Here is a 17922-nt window from a genome sequence, read left to right as displayed (position 1 = left end):
ATATATATATATATATATATATATATATATATATATATATATATATTTGTACGTTCAAAGACATCTAAAATCTTTTGAGTAGAGCCAAAGTTTCCATAGACGCCACAATATAACTCAATGATTTTTTGTGTGTGTGTGTATTAATGGGATAATAAAGGCCTTTATTTATCGACTATAATGGAGGCATCTACCTACAACGTTTGTGATGTGATGTGAGGCTAAATTCTCAACTTAAGCCATCCATCAATAAATCTCCACTTTAGCTTTAAGTTATACCAATGTCTTCAAATAGAAATTTCTTCTAACATCTTCTCCGAATAACATATCAAATTGACTTATTGGTCATTATATCTATCATATTTCAGTTATACCAATTATTTTCTTAATCGTAATAACATAATGTGATTTAATATCTTGAATAAAATGATATCTGATGTCTATATGTTTGGTTCTCTTATGATATATTTAATTTTCGATCGAATGTATGATACTTTGACTATCAAAATGAAGAACAAAAATAGAACTCTGTTCTAGTGCCAAATCGCCATCCAACTTCTTTTCCTTCTTAAATTATGGTGATAAAGTGTCGAAAGATCGAATTATTTTACAAATAAAGTCCTCATAGATTTCGCTAACTCTCTAGCTTACAATTTAGCTAACTTTGATAGGATGAACAGTTTTTTTTTTTTGGCGAGGTGACCCACCTCTTAAGTTAAATGCATTTTTCTTCTCAAAATAAGAGAAAAAACCCCTCTTTAATTACTCTTTAATTATGAGTTTGAGTGATTTTGGTTCAACACATCACAAATGATGACCTTTCACTCTGGATTGAAATCCCAAGAACACATATTTTTGTCGTCTTCTTCGTTCAAGTTTACCATCATTTACACGACCGTACGTAGGACAATCAAATATATTTGAATCAAAATAATTATAAAGAGAATCAGATCATACCTCAGTTGGAGTCTTGTAGCCGATCGAGACCTTTTCACTAAGTAGCGATTACAAGTAAGAACTTCAATCCAAGTGTTCTCAGCTAAATTAGACTGAGAACCAATGCAATGCAGTATGATGTCATATCAAAAATGTGTTAAGATTAAGATTGACTTATAAGAATATAATGAATGTATTATGATAATTTTAACTTAAATATTTTGATAAGTGGTTTATACCAAACGAGAATTATTGATCAATTAGCTCATTAGACTAATGTTGTGACACACAATGTCATCATTTATGTAGTATTCTTTATATAAATCATTACAGAATTCCATACTAATATTTTTTTTGAAATCTTTAATTTTTTATTTATTTGATTTTCTATATGAATTCTATAACTTCTTAAGAGTATGAAAAACATCATTCTTGATAAATCATATTTGATCGGTTTGTCACTGGTGCGATCGATAGGCTCGTAAGAAATTATCCGTTTTAGGTATATGAACTACGCTTCTTACTTGCGAGTTATATCGACATCACTTCTTACTTATGAGCTATGCCCTTCGTATATATCTGTATTAATTGAGTGTGTCAAGTTAAAATATTTGTTTCCATGTTGGTCATGGCATAGATGCATGCAGGTATGCAAGTGATGACACACGTACGTGCATGCATGGACATGATCAAGGCTTGGCATCATTATCATTAGCTCAGCCATATCTCAATTAACCTATACACATTTGCTGTATAGCTTGGCTTAGAAAGCTGGATGTATATATAGCTTGTAGAATTGCTAGTCCTGCGGGCCATCCACGTCCATCATGGTGGAGCAAAAGCTGCGAATCTATTGCAGGATTATGAGGCTAAGTAAAGCAGTGGCAAAGCCGAGGCTCAAGTTGCACAGTGTGAAGGCTGCCCGGCCTAATCAGTGCCCTGCACACCCCACCATGATGAGGACGCACTTGAAAGACCTCATCCAACGAAGTTTGTCGGAGTCAATGCACTGTTCCCGTTTACAAGAAAGATAACCTCGCAATATCATTCTTTTCAAGAGAGAAATCTTTGAACAAAGTAGTTTTTGAGCGACGAGAGAAGATGACAGAGAGGAGGTGGAGAGGTTTCACGTGAGAATGGATGGATGCGTGGGGAACTGAGGCCCTTCTTGACCCCGTTTTCGAGTTCTACATCTTTGACAACTCGTGTACTACTGGTGGCCTCGGCAGAAGAGCCATAAAGCCGGCGACGAGGTGGTGGAGAAATAGAATGGATCTTTGACGACAACGAATAAGCTTCCCACCCGAGGACAGGCCACGCCTAGCTATTAAAGAACCCAATGCACTTGCGATAAAGACCTCTTCCTACCGCTGCTGCTATTTCTGCGACTTCTGTTCCCCTCTCACTTCCGTCTCCACTAGTTTTTGCATCCTCCGCTCCTATATATGTCTGTATATGCACATGCCAACACCGATCCCAGATTTCCTTGAACCCACTTCGCACGGTTCTGCTACTTATTTGCTATACGATAGATGATGGAGGTAATTCTTTGTTGTCGGAGGGAGGACCAAGTGTAGCTTCGTAGTCGATGTTTAATTGTGTGTTGCTATGGTTGCAGGGCTCGACGAGGGGTCACCAGGTTCCAGCGATTGGGTACTGGGATCACCGTGATGAACTCCCCATCACCCGGTGCTTTGAGCTTGCAGTGCAGGCTGAGTGGATCCGAGGCCATTGTCGTAGCGAAGATGGTGATCTCTTTAAGGTGGCAGCCCCTGCAGAGACACCAGCCTGTTGTGAGCACCACCACAGAAAGGTTGTCATCATCTGACCGATCTAATGTCAGTCAACCAGAGAAGTTAGATCTCACTAGTTGTCACTCACATTTGGTTGTAGGTGAAGAAGGGTGGCTGCATTGGAAGAGAGAAGGAAGAGCTGCAGAAGAAGCAAGGGAGGGCTACAGCTCCCAAGGCCGTGGACGAGGACTTGTACAAGATCCCACCTGAACTCCTCCACCACAAAAAGCCCAAGCGGGTATTCATCACTCTTAACGCGTTCCGAAATCTCTCTCGGCCAAAACTTGGGTGTTCATGTGACTGTTTGCAGGCGAGGATGTTCAAGAATCTGTGGTCGGGATGTATGGGACTCGACAGCGTTGCCTGAGAGGATGTGAGGGTGCATTCCATTGCATCGCATGCGGAAAAGCTTCAGCACCGAAACGGACATATTAATCCTCGATGTTTCACTTGCTACTGTTGTCTCTTTCTCCTTTAGATCACTGTGATAGATATGATGTATCTTATCTTCTCAGTAAGAAGCATTTGTTTGGGACTCCGTTGACCGGGTTTTGTTTTCTTCTTCAACCTTCTCGTCACGGACGCTGCTCTCACGAGTTCGGCAGAGCAGATACAGCCTCTCGGTCAAGCACGCTGAGCCAACAAAATAATTTTGGTCTCTGCAGAACTTATAGGTTGCCACTTATAAACGACTGCACTCTGTGTTCTACACAAGCATATACGTCCACCGAGTCAGGAACTGAGGCGGCTGTTTGGTGGTGCAGCTTTGAGCTCCTTCAAATGTTTTCCACAGCTTGCGCTGTGGCAGCCTTTGACGGTCAAAGATATCGAGCTGCATGCAGCTTTTAGTTGGAGCTTAATAGTGGCTATCTTAGCTTTAGAAGGAGAAAAGTGTTACCTCAGTAATCTCACTTTAGAAGAAGAAAGTGCACATTTGGATTTAATGAAATATATATGTATATATATATATATGTATATATATATATATATATATATATATATATATATATATATATATTCAAATCGTATTTGACCTGTGGTCTTGTAAATGTCCAAATACCGATTTCATATATATTTTTTAAATAGTGATTACCTCAAGATAACGTCAGCATTTCAATATTTATCTAAAATCATAAAATTATTGACATGATTTATATCATAAACTAACATAATTTTATTTATGAAATTTATTTATTTATTAAAATTATATTATATATCTAGGTCATATAAATTTTTTGTGAGATTATATAACTTCATTAAATTAAAATAAATAAATATATATATTTGAATAAATATTAAAAATATTAAAATGATAAATTTATTATATAATATTTAATTTAATTATTATCCTGGTTTAATTAGATTTTAATTTATGGGTGAATGTTGTGAAATAAATGGAGGATATATATGTCATTTCAAATCACACCTCACAATAACATCCCGCTTCTCCGGCACCGGTTGCTCGCGATACGCCCCTGTGTCCGCCGCTCTGGAACCCTCCCCTGCATTCCTTTTCTTTGTTTCGCTTCGCCCTCTGCTTCGATCTTTTCCCCTTTTTGTTCCGTTTTCTGACGCAGATTCCTTTTCGTGTTCTTTCTTTGTTCCATGTTCTTGTTTGATCTTGTGACGTAGCGTCGTTGGTCTGTTTTTTATTGTTCTTTTTCGAATCTTTTCTTGTTCCGACGCAGATTCCTTTTCGTGTTCTTTCTTTGTTCCATATACTTGTTCGATCTTGTGACGCAGGGTCGTTGGCCCGATTTTTCTTGTTCTTGTTCGAATCTTTTGGCGCAGATTTCTCTTCCTGTTCTTTCTTCTTCTTGTTCGATCTTTGACGCAGGTCCTTCTCGTGATTTATTCCTGTTCTATTCGACCATTTGGCGCAGATTCTAAGGTCCCGCAGATCGGAAGAGACGGCGAGGTTCTTGAGGGATTCAGATGGCGGTGGCGTCGAGGCTGGTTCTTGATGGGAACCCGATCAGGCCAGCCACGATCTGTTTGATCGGGGCCGGGAGTTCATCGGATCCCACCTATGCGAGAAACTGATGGCGGTGACGCTCCACGGCGACAAGATCAAGCAACTCCTTGGTCCGCCGCCAGAGGGGTAGCAGTAGGCGCGCACCACCCTTGGGACTTCCAGATCCACTTCCACCGCCTCATCATCAAGCACGTCTCCATCTGGTTTTCCTTCCCCTTTTCAAGATCCTGTTTCGGATACCCTGCATTGCCTCCATGTCCCGCTCTACCATTTGATCTTTTCTTAGTGAACTATTCTCTTTCTCGACGCGTCGTCTAATTCTTTGAGCGGATCCGCATTCCTGGCACCACGTTTTCTTTGTTGCACGAGAAATCCAAATCTTGAATTAGTTCTTGTGCACAACTTCTTTTCCCATAGAGATGACCAACGTAACTAACTGCATTGACGCTCGTCCAGTTGGAAGCTGTGGGATTTCTTGGTCCCTTCTCTTACATTTAGGTTTTACCGTGGCTTATTTATTTTGTGATTGCTTGACGTTTGGTGGTTGTTCAGGTCATGTATTGCTTAGATAGCGACAAGCGCCTGATTCGCTTCACCACTTGTGAAGTCTATGGGACAGAAACTGGAAGCCTCCTTTCCAAGGATCACCCTCTAAGAAAGGTGCCCGTTTCACTCCTCCGATTAAAACGTCTCTAAATAGATTAAGAGATCATGCTTGACAACTACTATTTTTACGTATCGTAATGGTAATGGTTTTCTGTTCAATCTGAAACTCAGTTACTTGTCATAGTTAAATAATTGCCTTTTTAAGTGAGACATATGCTAATTCTGACACTATTAGAAGAAGTGATAGCCAAGACTTGACTTGTTGCTTATAAATGACTTAATGAGTAGCCTTCTTTTCTGATGCATAAATAGTATCAATTTGTGATAATATATGTCTGTTCTTAATACAAGACTTTTGCATGTGGTAACCAGTTTGCATACAGTTAGACAAATTGTAATAGTGTCAGTGTGCTTTCTTTAACATGAAATTCATGTTGTATAGGTTTGGGAATGGCAGAAAAAAATGATTTGATGGTTGGAATTGGAACTGGAACCATTCTTGGGTGGTTCCGGTTTCAGTTCAGAACTGGTCTTAGAAGGTTCAGTTCCGGTTCTTGATTTTGGGATATCCAAACCGTCAGTTTTGAAATCAAAATCAATGGTTCAGAACTGTCACGAGGGCTATATTCAATCATAATTTTGATCTTAAATATATTTTTGAATATAATGTATGCTAATTCTTTCGATTTCATGTGGAGAAAGTGGCCGTCTTGAATTTCCTTAACTTAAACCTCATATATGTTTAGCCTCATTACTTATGTCCGTTGTCCATCATGAATAGTGTAATATATGCTAATTTCTTTGATTTCATGCGGCGAAAGTGGTGGTCTTGAATTTTCTAAAATTAAATCTCATATTTGTTTAGCCTCATTACTTGTGTCCATTCTCCATTACGAATAGTATAATCTATGCTAATTTCTTTAATCTCATATGGAGAAAGTGGTGGCCTTGGATTTTCTAAACTTAACTTTCTTATATGTTTATGTTTAGCTTCATTTCTCGTGTCCATTCTCCATTATGAATTCACACTAACTATATGATGTATATTCCTACGAGCTGTACCGACCCTCTTCCTCTTCCACTGTGAATGGTTACCAGCCGTTTCTTGTTTTCGAAGAATGGCATGTACTTTCGAAGTAACAATGAACTAGGCAGCAAATAGTGGGTAACATGCTACGATATATGTGCACCAAATGAAATATAATTTTCTTAATGTGGAACTGGGGTTCAGAATGTGGGTGTTTAAAGCCTATCTTGGATTTCATGTGATTAAAGATACAAAAGCTTTTCTGTGGAATGAAATCAACCTTTTTTGATGACTTGGGCAGTATTTTATGTCCTTATCGCTTGTCTTGCCCTCTTAAGGAGATGAATGGTTTGTCATTAGTAAAGGACATGGATATTCTAGGACTTTCAGTTTGACCGATGTGAACTCTATTCCTTTGTTGTTTCCTTGTAAATAATAAATTGTCTATCTGTACCATCCAGTGTTCAGTCCTGATGATTTTGCAACTTTTCAAGTGCCCTTTGGATCATTTGTATGTTTTCCTGTGCCACTAACAAGAACATATATGATTAAATAGGGACCAAAATTCTATGTACTTCACGGAGATGCTTCCTGATCCATTTCTAGGCCTATTGAGAAGCAGAGATGATCTTATGCATGTGAAAATCAACAAAGTCTGATATATGGTGGGTTTCCTTACTAGTTTTATTATTATTATTATCATCGTTTAAAAGCAATATTACAACCATTGTTTCTTGTTGCATATTTAGACCATCTAAAGCTGAGGGTGCAGAGCATTGTCTGGAGTTCACCATTGTGAGCCATGGCGAGGGTTTTCCCAGAATTTGGCATGATTCAGCAATGTACGTATCAAAGCTTTTCTTATGTTCAAGGAGAGAATATAGTTATACAGTCTGGAGTTAATGGTGTTAATGGTGGTCAGTATAAAGAAACATTTATCTTCATCAGGGATGCCATAGAAGCTGTTGTCCTTGTGATCATTGTGTGCATTTTTCTGTTTCATTCTTATTGTCTGGTTGTAATGACATAAACAAAGCTGTTCTCGTATCTCTTGGGAATAGCACATCCATGACGTGGAAAATGCCGACATTGAAGTCACTGTAGAGCAACTTGCTGAATCACGACATAGGTTTATGTTGGTACACCTTTGCCATCGGGCCTAATGCAGCTGCTTGTCAATCTTTCTTATGTAATGACGTCAACTCTGCAGGTGCCTGTGAGGGACGTGCGAGTCTCAAGGAATTCTGTGGTAAAGGATATGTGGACAGTGATAAGCAGATTGCCAACGTGATCGTAATCATTAAGGAACTTTGGTAATGCCCCAATTAAATCAAACAGGTTGTTCGTTTCGTTGATACAAGTGTAGTTGATGATGATGGCTCTATATGTATGTACATAGGTTGGAACGCGCAAGACATACCTGTGGGACATTCTGGAATTGACACTGATCTATTGGCAGCCAACAAGAGAGGGTGCGTCGGTCCGCAAAAAGCATTCTGTTATCTTTTCCGTTGATTAGCGTCGATGATTCAAATCCTGTTGACTCGTTGTTGTGTCCTCTGGAAGTGGTTTTATATGCCATGTTACCGGTGTGGTATTACCCATGGCCCGCCACATATAGAGAGCATTCTGTTCCATGTTCTATTATCCATCTGCTAATTCATGAACTTAGTCATGCACAAGAGTGATTAATCCTTCCTGCTAACCAGCTTGTATTCACGAGTCTTTATAAAATATCGCTAGATAGGGCGGTATGAAGGCCAAGCTTCCGTGTCAGATACATAGAAAAAGCGTTTGATTCGTGTAGGGCTTGGCTGTCAGGTACGAAAAAAAAAAAAGTATACATAACGATAGTGCACATCATAACTTCAAACATGGGTCTATTCCCATATAGTAATTCGTAAAATTAATTAGATAAAATAATGATTTGATGGGAATATTTGATGTTCTCCATCAGATCGTTAAGGATCATAATCCCCTCATTCATTCTTTGATTAAGAAAAAAATCATGGTTATCCGGTAAAACTTTGGAGTCGGCCCCTTCCCCCCGAGTTGATCAATTAAGTATTTAGATGCCAACCTGGACTTCTTGTTTGGTGGACGGTCGGGAGCTGAAACGATAAGAGAGGAAAGGCGAGACACGGGAGCGAGTCGCTATGGAGGAGGTTGAATCGGAACAGCAAGCCGTAGCCGCGCGCCCGGCGAGGGAAGAGGAGAGGCACGGGACGATGAATCCTTCGCCGACGATGATAGTGACTTTTCCGGATGCCGCCCGCCGCAGACCCCAGAGCTTCCCACCGCCTCTCACGCTGGAAGGCGAAGAGTCTACCGAGGACATGAGCCATCACAATATGTGGCAGGTATTCCTCCCCTCCCAGTCTCTTCGCCTGCCATCTCAAATGGTTGAAGCCATACAGATGGACGGAGTTCACTCTTCTGCATCTAGAATAAAACCCTAACGCCTGGATCGGACCTGAAGAGGGCGACTCTCAGAAACTTATTCTATGCAATCTGTAGAACTCAGTCAGTTTCTGGAGAGCCTTTGGTGAGTTAATTGGAAACAACGTAGGAAAGAAAGGGCAAAAAGAATAGTAGGATTGCGGATGATAAGTTGGTGTTTGATGGGTGTTTCATCATTTTGCTAGGCTCAGAGTACAAGGGGGACGATGAAGAGAAACGTACATATTTGAATTAGAAGAAAAATGTGGTAGAGGTAGAATTATCTGCTTATTCTGGTCGTGTGTGTGTCCGTGAATATATATATATATATATATATATATATATATATATATATATATATATATATATATATATACATATATATATATATACATATACATATATATATACATATACATATATATATACATATACATATATTTATATTCTTTTGAACCATGCTTTTGCCTATATTTCTCAAAAGGAACAGCACGTTTTTCTATCTATGCATTAAGAGATACTGATGGGAGAATAAAAGCATTTATTATGGTCTACATAAAGTTGTGATGGCAGGCCTTGGGCGATAATCATTGATTAGTTTGCTCTGTTAACAGAAACATAAAAGTCAACTCTCCATTCATGAAGGTAAGGCTGTTCATATTAGCCCCTCCCTGGACACCATGGTGGTAGGTGCCTCATGCAATGGGATGCCCTTTTGGTCATCTATTTGTGTTTTAAGATGTCAAAGTAAAGACCGATGACTTGGAATTGCAACTTGTGTGCTGTGAAATATACTCCGATGCATTAATTTATTTGGTTTCCCCAGATGTATGGATAAGTTGGTCCATGAGTTCGACTTTGGTCGAGCACCGTTTCAGATTAGTAACAAAAATTCTTTAATTCACATACTCCATCTTTAAACTGTGAAATTAAATGTTTACTGATTTTCATAGTATCCGATCTGTTCTACATATGTAGTTAGGTACATGTAGTGCTTTGCACTGATTTCCCTTTGTTTAATTGTTCCCTACTGTTCCATTATCAGATCAATTCTCATAAGCCACATGTCAGTGGCAGTGGAATCACATCTTTTATCAGGAGACAGACACTTAATTCTCTTAATATGGATGACTACTGAAGCATTGCATAATGTTTTATTAATATAGATATGGACTTGCAAACTTTGCTCTTAGTTCCATTTTGTAAGTGTATAATTTGGTTAACTAAAAAGTTGTGGCATGTGAAAAATAACAAATTATTGCAAGACCCAATTTTGACATGAGGATGTTCTTTTAGTTTACTTTTACTTTTTTCTTTGAGAATCCAAAAACGAAAAATCAAGCTTCAAGTATTGATAAGCCCCCTACTCTGTCGTAAAGATAGAAACCTACAATTCCAGGCACTTGGCCAATTTAGCTCCATGAGTTGTCGAGCTTGCTTGCTAATTTCGTGCGAAGTTAGCAAGCAGTGACAATCTTTGAACACCTCCATCACTTTCTTCTCCAGCAAATAAGAGGGTACAAAGTGGTTCGAATGAAAAAAGAGTACCTTGCCTGCTTTCTATCTAATTGAGTTATCAACATAATGCAATTGTGGTACTTGCTCTTTTCCTGATCTTTGCTTGCTGCAAGCTAATTGCCATTTTTATTCAGGTGTATGCCCTTGGAGGCTTCATGATTCTGAGGTGGATTTGGGCTCGTTGGAGGGAGAGGAGGGATAGAGGGAAATCAAATGAAGATTTATAGAATTGTGAACGTAGGTTGGTGGAGGTTTCTTTCGGAAACACTTGTTGAGAGCTTATTGAATTATAGTACCATGCATTCGCCAGCATACTGCTCGTGAATCCATATAAACAGCATCTGGCACTTGCCTCTAGTATTTTACAGCATAAAGCTGCTATACTAGCTTAAAGATGCCAATGTTCATACTTGAACCACTGCTAGTTAGTTGTACTAATCACTTTGTTTCGGGTTGAAGCTCTGCAGTCTGAGAAAAAGATTGGCAAGCATCCTTTGGTAACATTTTGAAATCATTATGTTTCATGTGTCTTAGACCTCTCGCTTGATATTAACGATGAAGACGGCTCTAACATACCTAAACGACAGTCATATCATCTCGTAAACATCAAAAGAGCCAGATTAATGAATTCTTTGCTCCACATGTTGTTGAAAAGTAATCTTGTCTAGGTTTAATATCAGTGTATAATACATGTTATATCTGGCAAGTTATATATGAACTTATATTTCTTTGTTTATTTAAAAATTTTCAAATTGCTAAAATTATAAAATGCTTTGTTTAAATCTTTGTAATCCTATTTTGCATTCATAATTGATTCCTTTGTTTGTGCTCTTCAACAAAGAAGCGTATGTATATGTTCTCGTGAGGGTGGCACAATTAAGTGGTGGTTGGCATCTTCTATAGTTTCTTTTGAGCTAACCAAGAAATTGAACTCTTTGTATGGTTAGTTGATTCTAGTATTTCAAGAAGCAAGTTTCTAAAATATTTCGCATTTTCATGCAGTTTTTGTTAGAACATCTGTTGCATATTTTGCCATAAAGACAGGTCAGAACATGTACAGACAACAATATGAACTATCTATTGGATTTTGTAGTGGTTGTTGCCAGTAATCCTTTCAGAAAAACAAGTACTACTGAGGCTGCCAAAGTTCGAAGTTAATATAAGTACATCTCCTGGAACAGAATGTAATACTTATCATAGCTTTTTCCTTCTGCTCTGTTGACTATCCCTGATATGGACTTCTTGAGGATTAAACCCATGAGCATGTACCACCATGAGGAACATTTCCCCCAATTCCTGTGATGGGAATTCCAGAAATCGTCGGTGCCAGGAGCTTCAAGAATTGTGGTTATAAATCAAGGTCAGTGAGCAGCAATAGGTTCTTAATACATCTAATGCATTAATTTATTGGTGCAGATCAATACATTTAGACTAAGATATCAGCAAATTGTAATATGAAACCTGAAGGTACCAGAATCACAATACTGGAATGACATCTTGCAAGAAACACTCTTACATTAAATTATTGGGTTCTTAAGATGATGTCTGCTTCCACACATCATCTTCTTCAAGCTAGAACCACTCTCTACTGCAGTTGCAGCTGCTGTTGGGGAGATTGAAACAGACTTATCTACTACATTATGTAAACCATCATACTTATACTCATTCAACTTAGTATTCACACAAGAATCCTTTTCTGCAGGATTATGCTTCTCTTCTCTTCAAGCATCCATGACTGCTTAAGTTGAAGTATGCTACCCGGGTAAAAGATACAGCACCGCCAGAAGGTACACGAAAAAGTTTTGGCAGCATATCGAACTATGCCCATTAGGATTGTGGAATGTAGGTGCCAACATAACCAAATCCAACGATGAAGAAGGTGATCGACTGGAGGAAGAGGTAGAGGAAGTAATGGTTCTTCCCATACTTCAGATCATAGCATGCACAGAAGAAGAGATAGGCCCCAGTAAAGAGCTCCATTTTATGTAACCTGATTCCAAAAACAACACAGAGAGCACATCAATACCATTACAGGTATTACAGCTAAACTTTTGTCTTCTGTGCAGTAGCCTTTGTAGTTTTGATGCTGTTATATTCTCAAGTTAAAAGTCAGTAGGTTTGGGATTACCTATCGCCAATCCTGACTCTTGGCTTCTTAGCTGCTTTGGTAGGCAATTTTGTCTTCATAATATCCCCGAGCTTCTCAGTGACCACCCATTCATTAACTCTCCCTAAATCCAGGAGGCCACTCAAGGTTGCTTTTGTTCTATGCAGAGACATGACATTCTCGAAAAGGACCCAGAACACCAGCAAGTGAAGTGACCTAGGACGAAGCATCAAGTGAGTGGGTTATCTTTGAAGCTTAACCAAAGAGATGAGCTTAATGATCACTTGGCATCCAGTTTCATGGTTGAATATCCAGCTAAGATTCAATTGAAAGGGAACAGTGGTACCTCGGCGTCCCAACAGAATTCAGCATTGTAATGACGGAAGGTAGGTAGACTAAACCCCACATTGGTATTTCCACTTCAGGAACAAAGACAGTGGCAGGGATCACCAAGCAGTAAAATATAAAGGTCACTATATGACCCACAATCTTGCGGATGAAGAAGAAGCTGTATATCACATAAACTTTGGTCCACAGGGATACTTTCTGCATTGTCAAGGAGGCATCACAAAGCCAATTAGAATCTCTGGAAAAGTTGTGGGTGTTTCTAACACACAGGGAACATACCTTGTTCTTGGAGATCTCCACCACCATTTTCCTGAACAAGTTCGCTGGTCCACACGACCATCTGTGTTGCTGATGGCGAAAGGCCTTGAAAGTACTTGGTAGCTCGCTTTTCACCTGAGTTCAGAGATGTAGGCAATCTAATCAACTACTGAATCGCTTCAATCATTTGAAGATCAAGATGCAAGTTTGTAGCAGGTATACTAATAATTGTTCTGCCTCATCATTTATTTGTTCTGACTTTGCATAGTTATCATAGTTAATGCTTACCCCGAGGTCGTTGAGGAATATAAATTTCCAGCCCTTGAGGCTTGCTCGAACAGCCAAGTCCATGTCCTCTACAGTGGTCCGATCCTTCCAACCTCCGGCTTCATTGATAGCTGCAATCCGCCATACCCCAGCAGTTCCTGCGAAGAGACTCCATTTTAGCAACTCACCTTGACAATAACGACTGGTATTCATCCTTCCATTTCTTACTTAATTCTGAGGTGCACTAATAACTCACCATTGAATCCGAAGAAAGCATAGGTGGAGGATCCCACTTCCTGCTCGATAGCAAAATGGTAATCCAAGGACATCTCCTGCATCCTTGTCATCAAGCATTCATCCGCGTTCACTGCGACACATGCGATGCAAGCAATGCTAAGGAAACTAAGGAAATCCAGCATCGACAACGTTTCAAATGCCTATTCTAGGTTAATTGTCGCCATGTTCATGCACGTAGGATTGGTCTGTAAAGAAGATTATGCAGTAAAGCAAGGATGGCTGAATGGACTACTAATGAGTTGGATAGTGACAGCCGACAAGATAACTTCTTTATCACGCAGGAAGTAAAAGATTAGAAAAGATAAAGATAAAGATAAAGGGTGATTCCTGCGGTGTCGGTGCTTATGAACAGTGCATGAGGAGACAGCTTTGGGCTGTAATATCACGAGTATAATTGCACATGGGAAGGCAAAACGTACAGTTGTACCAGAGTAAAAAACACAAGTTGGATCCATCTACATTAATCTGCAGCTACCACATTTGTTATTTAGCTACTGCACCATTGAAACATAGCAATTTAGCTGGTCCTGATAATAAACTTAAGGATGCCTCTTTCTCTCTCTCTCTCTCTCTCTCTCAGGAGGGCAAGTCTTCTTGAGGGACAGAAGCAAAGGAATTCCCAACACAAGCTTCTGTCCCCGCAAATCTAGGCATGTGATGTGAGTGTCAGGGAGGACCTGACAGCATCAGAATCTTTTTTTCCCTTGCCATATGTGAAAGAAAATTTGGCCTCTGTTATCTTGTTGACTTGACTCGCTTCGGTTCTACTGCAGCCATAATCCTCACATTTCACTTTTACCCGTTCTATACTAAGATCTACCGAAGGGTCCCCACATCAAGTCCAATCAGCACACAAGTCAGGGACCAGGTAACCAGTGGACCGAGACAGACTCACAAGGCTTTATTCTTTTCGTCGACTCCGTGATTAGTTGGCCGAGTCCTATAGGTCTTGCCCGGTGGGCTCCACGATCTGAAACCTCTGCACTGCATGCTACTAAATCAAAATCTAATGCCAGACTACACCGACACTCTCTTCCTCGATCCGAACCTGCTCTCAGTAATGGCATCGAGGTCGGTTCGGGGACTACGGTCATCCTCATTATCAAACAAGATCATTCACGCAAAAGAGGGGTCACTCCCCATCTCTGCGCCCCGTCTGTCTTATTAGCTAGAAGAAACAAAAGAAAGATGTACGTGAGTTCTTCCTCTCTCGGACTTGCAGTATATTGCTCGCTTAGAGCGGAGCAGGACAGTGTTGACGACAGTGAATTTGCAGCTAAAACAAGCACCAAGGAGAGAGAAAGAGGTGGAACAGCATGACCACGAGCATGCAGTGTCGGCAGGAAGAGGAATGAGAAGAGGGATTGCGTTACCGAATCTCCAGCGGCCCTGGACGAGGCCGATCTGGGGGTTGTGGATGAGGAACGGGATGGTGCGACAGAGGAAGTCGGGATCCGGCTGGAAGTCGGCGTCGAAGATGACGACGTAGTCGCAGTCCTTGACGTATCTGTGCTTCATCCCCATCTTGAGCGCCCCAGCCTTGTAGCCTACCCTGTTGTCCCTGATCTCGTACCGTATGTTCACCCCCTTGCTCGCCCACCTCCGGCACTCTACCTGCACCATCTCCTGCCATACACACACACACACACACTCTGTGCTTCAGATACAATCTAAAACCATATGATATTTTGTTTTCTGATTCTTTAATGGGGAGTTGTGCACTCGCAGAATGAGTCCAAGTGTTGGCGACTAAGCATTATTGTTAATGATCACCGGTGTTTTACTCTTCTTGCTCGACAGCTGCGTGTGTAAGTGCAAGCGAGACGCTATCTTAAACTAAGCTTGAGGGCATCGGGAATCGCCTACCTTAATGGCGGGATCGGTGGAGTCGTCGAGCACTTGGATTATGAGACGATCTGACGGCCATGAAAGCCCACATGCAGCTCCGATGGAGAGCTGGTATACCTGTAGCACCACATGCCATTAGATTAGAGCTGAGAGAATTTTAATGCCTGCACGTTGCGGAACGATGCGGTGAATGGCATCAGGGCGCGCGACCTCCTTTTCGTTGAACATGGGGATTTGGACGAGGACCATGGGGTACGCTGCACTGCCTCGCTCCATGTCGTCCTCCATGGGCTCCCACTTGTAGCGCGTCTCCGGCCGCCTCCGGAGGAGCTTGACGGCGAGGATGACGGTGGCCATGTACACCTTCTCCACGAAGAGCATGACCGACATGGCCAGGCACAGGAACACCGCGATGCGCAGCAGGGGGACGATCACCGGCGCCTTGACCTGCTCCCACACCATCCCCAACTGCGTGACGTCGTCATTCCTCCTCGGCAGAACGGGCGTCGAAGAAAGCCTATCCATCTCCTCTCCTCCTCCTTCCTCGCCTTCTCTCCCTGCCTCCCTCCTGTAAAGTAGCTCGGAGGACAGAGAACGTGGAAGCGGAAGGATCTGCGAAGGACAGAGCTTAAAAGTCACAAAGGCAAATGAGGTGGAGCAGCACTGTCGGTCCCTTTGGGCTGGAGTACTTGCAAGCTTTTTCCTCCGCTACGGATCTAGGAATAAGAAAGGAAGGGAAACAGAGAAGCGAAACAGGGGACACAGAGACGTTGTTCAGGCGCAGATCCCACTCCCTTTCACCCACTCCACACGAGAGAAACGAGGAACAGAGGAGCTCTGTCTCCTCCTAAACCAATACGACAGCAGACGAACGGAGCTCAAAAGATCGAGAGAATGGTGGGCAGAAATGTAGAACTCGGCGCTTCTCTTCTCCTCCTCCGCTGGAGATCTGATCCCAGCGAGGCGAGAGAGAAAGAGAGAGAGGAACGAAGGGGAAGAAGAGACCACGATGCGGAGGGAGGGAGGGTGGGATGCAGAGACTTGAGGTTGTCAGCACATCCTTTAAATAAACAACAGCAGAGCAGAGCAGCTAAAAGAAACACAGAATATGGCTTTCTTTGGTGCTATTCTCTTAGCATTTTTAATTCATTACTATCCATATGGTTTGTTTGTTTCTATTATTTACATCGGCAAATCCTATTACCCAAACTCGTGCATTCTATTGGTGAATTCATATCTAAATTAAAACAATTAAAGCATTAATCACTAAATAACTGTTGTAGTTTAATATGAATGGTCCGAACAATCTTAAATCAATCGTAGAATAATGACGAAGTGGGAACCGGAAAATAGGAAGCCACCGACCAAAAACCTAAAGGCGAGGCAGTGAAGGCGGCGGCGGCAACGACAGCGCCACCACCTTCAGCCATCAACTCCAAGTACTTCCCGGCGCAAATCATGGCGTGGCGGAGCTCTAACGTCACATCTCCACAATGAAATCCTTTTCCTTCCACGACACAACTAATAATTGTTATCCTCTTACTCAACCAATGGTTAAACTAATTTATCTCAAAGTTTAAAGTTTCATGTGAGAAATTGTTCGAAAGTCAAAACTAAAGAATCATAAAATGTCTAAAATTTGGAGAGGTATATTTATTTACCTATAGGTATTAAAAATTATTTCTTTTATTTTTTGTGAGAGGTCTGAATCTCCGATATTTGTTGTCGAAATGATTTATCCTGAAAATAAATATTAAGATAAAAAAAAATAATTCATCAATCATGTTGAATAAAAATCTCAAAACTTAAAATTTTAGAAATATAAATCACCGCTCAACACATAAAATTATAATACAAATTACTTAATCATATTGTTTAACTTGACTTGCTTAACATCGGACGAAGAGACTTACTTCACACGAAGAGACTCAGAAACATCGAAGTGCATATATCTTCCTTTCAACAATGAATATAAGAATTATATAGTCACCATATTTGATACTCAGCTAATCCTTAAATGAAATTGGCATACCACCTATTTAGGAAATAATATCCTCTTATTAAAAGGAGATTGAGTTGGATTAGACAAAAAAAAATCATAATTTAAATTTAATTTTATTACAAATAATATTAGGTCATGATATTAAGTTTCAAAACAATTAATTAAAATTAATAATACTAAAATTGAAGGACATTTATCACTTGTTTTATTTAAAATATAAATTTACTTAATATTATTCTTATGAAATATTAAATAACCAAAAATCGGCTAATAATTTTAACACCTGAACTAAAAGTAAAATTAGAGAACTTATAATATTTTCAGCACTAAATTTTAAGATGAAAATGAAGGGGTGTCTGTCCGGCTTTATATAGACAACAAGAAGATATTATTCATATTAGTTTTTATTATTAAATAATTAATTGATTAAATTATTTCTTATTAGGATACGTAAAATTAGGAATTAAAACAATACACTATAGCATTAGTTGTATACAATGGTAA

General features: G+C 40.1%; 2 protein-coding genes and 2 long non-coding RNA genes across 9 annotated transcripts; 3 read left to right on the top strand and 1 right to left on the bottom strand.

Moving 5' to 3' along the window:
- The first annotated feature begins 2314 nt into the window (after positions 1–2314).
- On the top strand, positions 2315–3252 carry LOC135677674 (uncharacterized). The gene is made up of 4 exons (XM_065190044.1): positions 2315–2474; positions 2552–2746; positions 2827–2964; positions 3037–3252. Exons 1-4 carry the CDS (start codon positions 2466–2468, stop codon positions 3091–3093), a joined length of 399 nt encoding a protein of 132 aa, XP_065046116.1. The 5' UTR covers positions 2315–2465; the 3' UTR covers positions 3094–3252.
- Positions 3253–4175: 923 nt separating this feature from the next.
- On the top strand, positions 4176–7998 carry LOC108953060 (uncharacterized). 4 transcript variants are annotated; one of them, XR_010514080.1, is made up of 5 exons: positions 4176–5361; positions 6891–6999; positions 7084–7176; positions 7545–7647; positions 7734–7998. It is a non-coding gene; the product is annotated as an uncharacterized LOC108953060 (long non-coding RNA). The 4 variants fall into 4 exon arrangements; XR_010514082.1 differs by lacking the exons at positions 7545–7647; positions 7734–7998 and having other exon boundaries at positions 4176–4889; positions 5254–5361; positions 7084–7497; XR_010514081.1 differs by lacking the exons at positions 7545–7647; positions 7734–7998 and having other exon boundaries at positions 4176–5166; positions 5254–5361; positions 7084–7497.
- A 361-nt stretch (positions 7999–8359) lies between these two features.
- Positions 8360–14130, top strand: LOC135675949 (uncharacterized). Of its 2 annotated transcripts, none has more exons than XR_010514077.1 (5): positions 8360–8694; positions 10426–11651; positions 11994–12325; positions 12566–13220; positions 13282–14130. It is a non-coding gene; the product is annotated as an uncharacterized LOC135675949 (long non-coding RNA). The 2 variants fall into 2 exon arrangements; XR_010514078.1 differs by having other exon boundaries at positions 8361–8694; positions 13324–14130.
- Positions 11731–16457, bottom strand: LOC135675948 (probable glucomannan 4-beta-mannosyltransferase 9). Of its 2 annotated transcripts, XM_065186619.1 has the most exons (9): positions 15627–16456; positions 15435–15533; positions 14942–15194; positions 13528–13638; positions 13293–13429; positions 13026–13139; positions 12745–12944; positions 12420–12614; positions 11731–12281 (listed from the first exon to the last, which is right to left on the bottom strand). In XM_065186619.1, exons 1-9 carry the CDS (start codon positions 15939–15941, stop codon positions 12119–12121), a joined length of 1587 nt encoding a protein of 528 aa, XP_065042691.1. In that variant the 5' UTR covers positions 15942–16456; the 3' UTR covers positions 11731–12118. The 2 variants fall into 2 exon arrangements, with proteins under 2 accessions (XP_065042691.1, XP_065042690.1); XM_065186618.1 differs by having other exon boundaries at positions 12745–13139; positions 15627–16457.
- Between the last annotated feature and the right edge of the window lie 1465 nt (positions 16458–17922).

The sequence above is a fragment of the Musa acuminata genome, chromosome BXJ1-6 (genome assembly GCF_036884655.1).
Source record: "Musa acuminata AAA Group cultivar baxijiao chromosome BXJ1-6, Cavendish_Baxijiao_AAA, whole genome shotgun sequence".
NCBI lineage: Eukaryota > Viridiplantae > Streptophyta > Magnoliopsida > Zingiberales > Musaceae > Musa > Musa acuminata.
This window is presented reverse-complemented; position numbering and strand designations above follow the sequence as displayed.